The sequence below is a fragment of the Oncorhynchus keta genome, chromosome 11 (assembly GCF_023373465.1).
Source record: "Oncorhynchus keta strain PuntledgeMale-10-30-2019 chromosome 11, Oket_V2, whole genome shotgun sequence".
NCBI classification, from domain to species: Eukaryota; Metazoa; Chordata; class Actinopteri; order Salmoniformes; family Salmonidae; genus Oncorhynchus; species Oncorhynchus keta.
The window spans coordinates 15631191-15642082 of record NC_068431.1 but is presented as its reverse complement, the minus strand read 5'-3'; the positions used below and the strand labels follow the sequence as shown (position 1 = coordinate 15642082).

Here is a 10892-nt window from a genome sequence, read left to right as displayed (position 1 = left end):
ATGTGGATAGGGGCGTGCTCCCTCTGTTGTTCCCTGAAGTCCATGATCCGATCCTTTGTTTTGTTGATTTTGAGTGAGAGATTATTTTCCTGGCACCACTCTCTCGTCATTGTTGGTAATCAGGCCTACTACTTTTGTGTCGTCTGCAAACTTGATGATTGAGTTGGAGGCGTGCGTGGCCACGCAGTCATGGGTGAACAGCGAGTACAGGAGGGGTCTGCATTCAGCATTCTTACATAGATATTCCTCTTATCCAGATGGGATAGGGCAGTGCGCAAAGCGATGGAGATTGCATCGTCTGTGGATCTGGGGCGGTAAGCAAATTGAAGTTGGCCTAGGGTGTCAGGTAAGGTAGAGCTGATATGATCCTTAAATAGCCTCTCAAAGCACTTCATGATGACAGAAGTGAGTGCTACATGGCAATAGTCATTTAGTTCAGTTACCTTTGCTTTCTTGGGTACAGGAACAATTACATTTACATTTAAGTCATTTAGCAGACGCTCTTATCCAGAGCGACTTACAAATTGGTGCATTCACCTTATGACATCCTGGTGGACATCTTGAAGCAAGTGGGGACAGCAGACTGGGATAGGGAGAGATTCAATATGTCCGTAAACCCTCCAGCCAGCTGGTTTGTGCATGTTCTGAGGACGCGGCTAATGATGCCGACTGGGCCAGCAGCCTAGCGAGGGTTAACATGTTTAAATGTCTTACGTCGTCCATGGAGAAGGAGAGCCCACAGTCCTTGGTAGTGGGCCGCGTCAGTGACACTGTATTATCCTCAAAGTGGGCGAAGAAGGTGTTTAGCTTGTCCAGGAGCAAGATGTCAGTGTGCGCGACGTGGCTGGTTTTCCCTTTGTATTTTGTGATTGTCTGTAGACCCTGCCACATATGTCTTGTGTCTGAGCTGTTGAATTGCGACTCCACTGTGACTGTGCTGATGTTTTAACTATTTGTTTGCCTTAACTACACTGTTTGTATTCGGCCACATTCCCAGTCACCTTGCCGTGGTTAAATGTGATGGTTCGCACTTTCAGTTTTCCATGAATGCTGCCATCTATCCACGGTTTCTGGTTTGGGTAGGTTTTAATAGTCACAGTGTGTAAAACCTCTCCTATACACTTTCTGATGAACTCAGTCACCATATCCGTGTGTTCGTAAATGTTGTTCTCAGAGGCTACCTGGAACATATCCCAGTCCGCAGGATCAAAACAGTCTCAACAATCACCCAAGTAGTTCTCTGCAGCTGACACCACAACATCCATCCTCTGTGATATACGTTCCATTACTGAGGTACAACTGACATCCATGGCCATGAATGCCAAAAAAACAACCTTACTGAAGCATGTGTTATTCCTATCACTCTCTATTGGCCTCAGCCTCCTCACAGGTACCCTCTTAGGATCCCTCACCCTGGACCCATCTTCCTCTAATACTCTCTTTACTGCCTCAGCATAGCACATCTTCTGCCATACTCTGATCCTGGCAACCTCAACCTGCCGTTCACCAGACCCCTCTGATTTCCAGCACCATGTGTACCACTACAGTTAATACACAACCTTTTCCACCGATACTACACATTCCTTTGTCTCATGTCCTCCTGCACACTCCTTACATCCAGGAATCTCCCTCCTGCACACTACTGCTACATAAGCCATAAGCTTGACACCTAAAACACGTTAGTGGACTTTAACTGGTGAAGACTCTGCATCAAAGCTCAGTAGTACACACGGTGTCTTCTCTATTTCACCACCTCTCCACAGGTCTGAGTCGCACCAAATGGTGTGTACTACGTCACAAACACTGGGAATCTTCAACTTCAGTTGACCCTCTTCAACACTTCATGCCACTCCAGTTATCACTCCTTTCAATGGCGCCCTGCTCTGGAGAGGAAAGCGTGTCACACTTATTTCCTCCAGTCGCGTGGTGCGGAGGGCATAAACGTTTTTAAAAATCTACACGATTCCACTTTGAGTCACTTTCAAAAACCTAACAATCCCCAACCTCTTTTCCACCCATCGTGACACCACATATGGATCAGCCAGAAGGCAAGAATCCATTCTCTACAAAAATCTTTCTCCCTCTTGGCCAAAATCATCTTCATCACCAACGGGGGAAGGCTGAAACTCTACGGTTTTCACAGCACCTGCTGTGTTAATTCTTCCTCATTCTCCACCTCCAAGTCCAACAACAATTTGGGCATAAACCTACCCGTCATCTTGGTACCCCCAAAAACTTTTCCAGAGATTCAGCTGGGGAAAAAATGTGTGGCGGTGTTCCCCTAATTATGTTGGCGCTCCCTGCTGGCCATAAATGTGAAATACAAAAGCAGAGTAAGGTAACCCTGTAGCTGGTTTGAGACATGACCACTCTCCTAAAATAGTGTCATTAGTCAAAGAAGGAAAAACACTGAATATTAAAATATCCAACATGTACAGTTTGATTCCTGTCCTATCTACCCATCATTTAGATTAACTGTAAAACATATTATTCATATATTTTATAAACATACTACAGGATTCTTTGTGATCTGATCATCAGTTGGAATGTAATCTTCATTGATTCCTAACCAGTCCCGTGGTTTCACTTGCAATTATTTTTCATTCCTTTCATTCTATAAATGAATTTACAATAGTGCTGTACAAGCATGCCTGTTCTCCAAGATCCAATGTACACTCCCTAAATAGGCCTACGCCAATCACATCTTATCTGTGAAGTGGATTCATGTGATCGTCTGAACAGCTTGTATTTATGCAGAGACTTGAGGGATATGATTGTGACACATTTTTCCAGTTTGATCTTCAGTGACAGGTGTAGGCTTATTTGTCCAGGCAGAAATTACTGAAAGTAGCCTCAACATGGTGAGACCTGGAAAAACTTGCCCCGAAACGAGTGAGATGGAGGAGGACATTTGTCTATGGCCTATGCTCCTTTTATTGGAGCCAAGGGCTTAGATCAGATAAGTCAAGTATTCTTTTTTGTTAGTATTTTTTCTCCCCAATTTCGAACTTGTCTCATCGCTGCAACTCCCCAATGGGCTCTGGAGAGTCGAAGGTGGAGTCATGTGTTCTCCTAAACATGACCCGCCTAACCGCTCTCCTTAACACCCGCCAGCTTAACCCGGAAGCCAGCCACACCAATGTGTTCAACCGTTCAACTGGCGACCGGGGAGTCTCTATAGCACAATGAGCCAAGTAGAGCCCAACCGCTACTCGGGAGGCCCGGAAATATTGTTTTGACCAAATAAAATGAGCTGAATTTTGCAAATGTATTATATTAATCTGCCCCTGTCTTGTTTGAAAAAGTGTTATGAATGCTATGGTTTGAGCCCTGGTCGTCTATGGGCGTATTCCTCTGCCCAGGCGTTGCTGAAGCATGCCAGATCTTACAACGCCTGGATAGGTATTTTAGTATGAGCTAACCACATCATATGTTATATCAATCTGTCAGTCGATGGTTGACGCATGCAACGTCTGAGCAGGGGAACGCAACATGTGTCACAAGACTGGGTTAGCCTGCTGCAGACGTTTACTTTGTGGGCTAGTCTTCAGGCCTCAGTTAAAAGACAATCACATGCGATAAGCTCATTGAACAACCTCCACTAAAATTACAATTGATAGCCTTTGAGTTAGAATAGGATCATTTTTAAAGACACGACACTGATACTGAGGTTAATTGGTAAGCTGTAACAGACTATTTGAGGTCCTGCTGCTCACAAACATATTTCAGAGCCTCAGCCTCTGAGGTGCAGCCTTTCCCCTACTAAAATCAAACATCAACTATGATGATGAAACTTCATCTGAGGTACTTGGAAGAAAATATGCCCTATAGACCTTCAGCTCTTAACATTGTAGTTGTTGGCTGCTGATAAGAAGAAGCATGCACTTGGACGCTTGCTCCAAGTAGACTTTTGTTGTGCCAAAGTAAACCTACAGAAGAGGTAAACCAATCACTCAGCCACTTTACCTGTGTCAAGCTCATTATACTCCAAAAACTCAGGAGACACATATCAATGAAGACTGTGTCCAACTGTTGCATACTTTACCCTGCACCTTACGGACTGCTGCCCTATGTACATAGTAAATGACCACTGGTCACTTTAACAATGTTTGCATACTATTTATATATCTACTAATGTACTACATTTGTGATTATTTGTTTTACTTTGCATTATTGTGTGCTTGTTTGACATTTACTGCATTGATTGATAGGAACTAGAACATAAGCATTTCACTGCACCCGCCATAACACCTGCTAAACTGCGTACGCGACCAAAAGACTTTGATTTGATCACCCTATATCACTACCGTGATCATTGCTATTATATTGCCCTTGTTCTACTTACTCAGAGTCCGATAAACCCGTGGATACAATTGTTATGTCTCTGTGCAGTATAAAGTAAGTTAGCTCTAGTTTTAGCGTTAGCGCAATGACTGGAAGTCTATGGGTACAGAGGGGTACAGAGACATACGGGTACAGAGACATACGGGTACAGAGACATACGAGTACAGAGACATATGGGCACAGAGACATACGGGTACAGAGACATATGGGTACAGAGACATACGGGCACAGAGACATACGGGTACAGAGACATACGGGTACAGAGACATACGGCTACAGAGACATATGGGTACGGGTACAGAGACATACGGGTACAGAGACATACGGGTACAGAGACATACGAGTACAGAGACATACGGGCACAGAGACATATGGGTACAGAGACATATGGGTACAGAGACATATGGGTACAGAGACATATGGGTACAGAGACATACGGGTACAGAGACATATGGGTACAGAGACATACGGCTACAGAGACATATGGGTATGGGTACAGAGACATAAAGTTCATCAGACTCTGGGTAAGTAGAACAAAAGGGCCGAATCTCGCAGTATCCCTTTAAAGGTCCAATGCAGATCTCAATATCAGATCATTTCAGGGTAATAATTAAGTACCATACTGTGATTTTTTTTGTTTTTGAAAATTTTATATTTTTTAAATAATAATACATTCTTAGAAAAGAGCCATTTATCAAGCAATCATTTTTCTAGGACTGTCTAGGGCAGGTTTGAGTGGCGAGGGTAAAACTGAATGTGCAGTTATTGGCAGAGAGGTTTGGAACTCTTTCTTATTGGTTTATTAACTCATTTACTGCATGGTGATGTCACCATGGTAGGCCAAAATTCCCTGACACCAAAACAGGAACAAATTTCAAACGTTTCTTTCGTACAGCAGTTACAATAAAAATGATTGTATTATCAGAATTTTCACAATTTCACAGTATTATTCCAACCTCAGGGTGGAAATATATATATATATATAACACAGGAAATCACATTTGTGTTTCCACTGGGCCTTTAAAACTTTCTGTCTATATCGCCCAGCCAAATGTTGCAATGCAAAGGTAATTCTGTTTTAGTTTGTTTAAGCATCGCTTGACATGGAAAAGAATAAAGAAATAATAAATTAAAATGATTCCAGAATGTATTTTATTTTTCTCTGCCCCATCCCAACCCCTAATCCCTGTTGCTGCACTCATTCAATACAAGGATATGGTGCTGATTCCATTTGACAACAGATTAAATAAAGTTACAATTCATCTCACTACACGCAAAAAAATCCATTCAAACCACAGCTTAACTATGCTTATGTCTAGTTGTCCTTCATATGTACATCCACATAGTAATCATTTGGGACTGAAATTAACTCAAAAACCTATACATTTGTACTACATAAACCCACATTTTCACAGTCCATTTTGTTTTAACCTCCGTCAATGAGTGGAGCTTGTCGATCTCGACTACATGAAAAAGCCTTGCAGTATGACGGTTGACGGTGTTGGTATACCAGGGGTGTATTCATTAGTCGGATTCTGTTGCAAAACGTTTTGCCTTGCATGGAAAGCGTTTACCATTTACTCTAGGAACCAAATTGAAGCAAACAGAACAAATGGAACGGGGAGGGGCCTACCTGAATTTGTCCAATAAAACTCTAGTTTTTGTTGAAAAAATGTTTTACGTTTTGATTAAGCTGTTTTTGTTGGAAAAGGTTTTGCAACAGACAAAATGTTTTTACACCCCTGTTGACTGCCTTTAAAGCCCAGGACTCATTTTGAAGTGTCCAATGCAGGGCACACTGCATGCAATGCCCTTATTTGAGGTCGGTATGTTCTTACCAGGCAAATTCTCTGAGCACAACATGGAGAAAAACTTAAAGATTGCATCATTTTTTTGTAATGTTTTGATAGGCCTACAAAAGAAAGAGGAGCATGCAGGCTATGTTGACTGTCTGTTGCTGGCGTTTCAAGATAAGAGATGAGGCTGATTTGGTCTTAGCTCTACATTGGAAAAAAATAATACAGATGTATTGTCACATATACCGAGTACTGTAGGTGAAATGTGTTGTTTCACCGGGTCAGCCATAGTAGTACGGCGCCCCTAGAGTAAATTAGGGTTAAGTGCCTTGCTCAAGGGCACATCAACAGATGTTTCACCTTGTCGGCTCAGGTATTCAAACCAGCAACCTTTCGGTTACTGGCCCAACATACTGCTAGGCTGCCCTGGAGCAGCAGACAGAACTTGGTCAGTGGGGGTCCAAAGAGCTAAGTTGATACTTCCTTCCTGACCCACGGTCATTAACTTGTTTGGTTGGTTTGAGTCTGTTTTGTGGTTGGATGGGGGTGAAGGGGAGTGAATGATAAATGAGGACTGATGTTACTGAGAAATGTTTATTCTGTGGTAGTGTTTCACATGGAGATGTTTTCGTACAGGTCTTCAATCTTCTCCTTGAAAAACTCCCTCAGCTCGGGTCTCTTCGCTTTTAGTGTGGGAGTCAACAGGCCATTCTGTATGGAGAACTGCTCGTTGTGGATGTGGATGTTTTTCACCTTGGGACAGACAGAATACATTAGAATGGAGACAGGATCCTTTGCCAGGTCATGTGTGCATATCAGCTATTTGTCATCATCGTCTAGGTATTCACTTTCAGAGAGTTGTCATTTGCCCTCACCAATGAACACCTTACAATTGACACACACACACCTGCTCAAACGAGTGGAGGCCACTGGCCTTGCCCAGTCTCTGCAAGTCTTCCATGATGGCTTTCTTCAGGACCTTTACATACACACACACAAGACAAGACATCATACCATGACTCTAAGACAATACCATGTGTTGTGTTATGTCGATCTATTGAACAAGTCAAAGGGTTCAACAAGGTGCCCTTTCCTTTTCTTGAATCAGTTTACTCAGGGTCTGAGGATCTGATGATCTTTCTCTAAAAGCGCAGTACCTAGACATGAATGTTGTGCAACAGGAATCCTTTCTTTTGATTACGTCAATCTATTCACATCTATGCACATAGTTGATTATTTCAAGCCTCTCCTTCATCATGGCAACAAACAGAATGAAAACACCATTGAATGTAAAGATGGGATTGAAATCACATACAGTATTTTTACAGAGGTCCCGATAGCTCCCCTCCATGCCTTTCTTCAGGGCCCATGCAGGCATTGTCTCTGGGTCAGGAACAACTATGGCAACCAGACAGGACTAGAACAGAAACACACAAGTAACCTTTAGAATAGGCCTAAGTAGGTAAGTAAGTATGTGTCTATCCGTCACGACTTCCACCAAAGGTGGCTCCCCTCCCTGTTCGGGCAGTGCTCGGCAGTCGTCGTTGCCAGCTGCCACCTGCCACCGATCCATTTTTCCTTTTCGTTTGTGTCTGTCTGTTATTGTTATCACCTGTGTCTGATTAGTTAATTTTGGTGGGTTTATTAACCATCGCAGCCTGCTAGTCTTTGTGCAGGATGAATTTAGCTTGTTAGCTCTGTAAGGGGTGCGTGTTTGCGCCACAGGGCTTTTTTCCTCTCAGTCGTTGTACTGTGGGTACTATATTTAGGAGTAGAGGTTTCTCCTCCGTGTGTTTCATGATTTTCCACGCCTGTTGTTGGTGGGTTGGGACTTATAATAAAGGACTGTGCAAACTGGAATTCCTTGCTCTCCTGCTCCTGACTCCTGCATCTACCTCTTCTTAGGAGGCACCTAACACTATCTATGAAAATATCTGGACATAAACAGTATCCAGCATAAACTGTGGTTTTAACCCATTACAGTCTAAGCCGGGGGAGAGGGGGGTTCGACTAAGCTATATGGAATTGTTTAATAAGGTCATACCAAGGATCATTTAGCTATTTGATTTTACATTTTAAGAGCCGTTGAAGTATGAAAAAAATATCTACAAAAATTATTTGATGAAAAAAAATGTTGGCCTGACTGTTATTAGCCCATATAAACACATTGAATAACAGATTCACTTCATGGAACAGACAGTCCCAAAATAATCTCAAGGAAATTTGTTCTGAAGTGTCCTATATCTGAGAGATTTAAGAAAGAGAAAAGGTTTATATGTATTTTTTTTTCATGTATTTAACCCCTTATTACTTAAAAATCCTACAATGTGTTTTTCTGGATTTTTGTTTTAGATTCCGTCTCTGATGTTGAAGTGTACCTATGATAAAAATGACAGACCTCTACATGCTTTGTAAGTAGGAAAACCTGCAAAATCGTCAGTGTATCAAATACGTGTTCTCCCCACTTTATCTGGTGAGGACGCAGGCCATGGAAGAACTGGGTCATTTTCAGCTTCCAGGAATTGTGTACAGATCCTTGCAACATGGGCACTTGCATTATCATGCTGAAACATGAGGTGGTGGTGGATGGATGGCATTACAATGGGCCTCAGGATCTTGTCACGGTATCTCTGTGCATTCAAATTGCCATCGATAAATGCAATTGTGTTCGTTGTCCGTAGCTTATGCCTGCCCATACCATAACCCCACTGTCATCATTGGGCACTCTGTTCACAATGTTGACATCAGCAAACCACTCGTCCACACAACGCTATACAGGTGGTCTGCGGTTGTGAGGTTGGTTGGATGAACTGCTAAATTATCTAAAGCAAAATTGGAGGCGGCTTAAGTTAGAGAAATTAACGATAAATTCTCTGGTAACAGCTCTGGTGGAAATTCCTCCAGTCAGCATGCCAATTGCACACTCCCTCAAAACTTGAGACATCTTTGGCATTGTGTTGTCTAACAAAACGGCACATTTTACAGTTGCCTTTTATTGTCCCCAGCACAAGGTGCACCTGTGTAATAATCATGCTGTTTAATCAGCTTCTTCATATGTCACACCTGTCAGTTGTAATGGATTATCTTGGCAAAGGAGAAATGCTCACTAACAGGGATGTAAACAAATCTGTGCACAACATTTTTGAGAAATACATTTGCATAAGGACAATTTCTGGGATTTTTTATTTCAGCTCATAAAACATGGGACCAACACTTTACATGTTGCGTTAATAATTTTGTTCAGTATACTTCCATTTAATTTTTTCAACTGGTATGGGGGACCTTCAGACAGGTCTGGTGTGGCCTGTGGGCATCCTAGAGCAAAACAACATATTTGTGTTTGTGAGAGTCTCACCTTTCAACAGAGGGGTCATATTAGTGTGTTGTCCAAACTGTTTTGACGCTACAGACAGAAGTTAGCAGATCGGTTGTACTGACTTCAGACTAGTCCCAAGACGCTCGTGGGGGTCGTAGAGCAAAACGGAAAACACCATTGTGTTCGGGAGAGTCTCATCTTTCCATAGAGGGGTAATAATGGTCAAACCATTCAGACGCTACAGGCAATTTTGGGTAACACTTTACTTTAAACCCAGCGTTATAAGACGTTATGACACGGTCATAACCATGTCATAATGTGTCATAACAGCTGACATAACTTGCCATAACACTGTCATGACCCATATTTACACTTATTGTGACATATATTGTGTTATTTTATGGCTGATTATGACACCTACATAACACCTGTTATGATACCTACATTTTTTGACCTCACATAGTCTGTTATAGCTTACCAATTAACCTCAGTATCAGTGTCGTGTCTTTTTTTAATGATCATACTCTAACTCAAAGGCTATCAATTGTAATTTTAGTCGAGGTGGTTCAGTGAACTTCGCTCATGTGATTTATGACACTGCCAAGATGCATTATGACCATCATAATCATGTAAGCCAAATAGGCCTATCATGTACATGACATTATATCAGTCAAAAAGAGGGTTTCTTGTACCTGAAATCTGCTCCTGCATCCATCCTGGTCATAAGCAACAGAGGTGCATGTTTTGTGGGTTCTGTCACTCTTTTGTTGGTGTCATAACCAGTGATAAAATAATGCAATATAGACCATATTATGACAAGTTATGTCAGCTGTTATGACATATTATGACATGGTTATGACTGTATCATAATGTGTTATGACACTGGGTGTCAAGTAAAGTGTTATCCAATTTTGTGAGAAGACTAATTTTCGGGATGCCTCACGGTCTGACAAACATCGCTTGCCGCCTTTCATCGCAGATGCGGAAGTGCGTACGCAGTGAATTGATGAAAAAAAAATGATTTCTAGCCTAAACTGACAGATTTTTATAGGGCTAATGTCTAGCTGTGTTCCAGTGGTTCTGCCCAACTTTAATGATAATGGCCAAACAACTCTTACCATCGGCTGTCATGTGATAACAACCAAGTGGTTAGGGAGATCACCTGTAGGCTGTCACCATGGACGTAGAGCTGGGTCACAGGCTCACAGCGGATGTAAATGTTCTCTATCTTCTCAGGGGAGATGTACTCTCCCTGGGCCAGCTTAAAGATGTGCTTCTTCCTGTCAATGATCTTCAGTGTACCGTTCTGAGGAGCGGAGGGCAGACATCAAAAATAGGCCCATACCTTACATTTTAATTGAAATGGTTGTGAATGTCAAGTTAGGATTTGGCCTTGATTTTGAGGGTATATAACACCAGGAAGGCAAATAGATGTT

At 42.2% G+C, this 10892-nt stretch overlaps 1 protein-coding gene across 1 annotated transcript in view; it reads right to left on the bottom strand.

The window, feature by feature from the left end:
- Positions 1-5473: 5473 nt before the first annotated feature.
- LOC118390643 (long-chain-fatty-acid--CoA ligase 6) overlaps positions 5474-10892 on the bottom strand; it is a 44977-nt gene continuing 39558 nt past the window's right edge. The window contains exons 18-21 of the mRNA XM_052529602.1: positions 10619-10762; positions 7456-7557; positions 7048-7119; positions 5474-6893 (exon numbers count right to left, since the gene is read on the bottom strand). Of these exons, the coding sequence (XP_052385562.1) occupies positions 6753-6893; positions 7048-7119; positions 7456-7557; positions 10619-10762 (459 nt within the window). The 3' untranslated portion in view covers positions 5474-6752. The remainder of the gene's footprint in view (positions 6894-7047; positions 7120-7455; positions 7558-10618; positions 10763-10892) is intronic.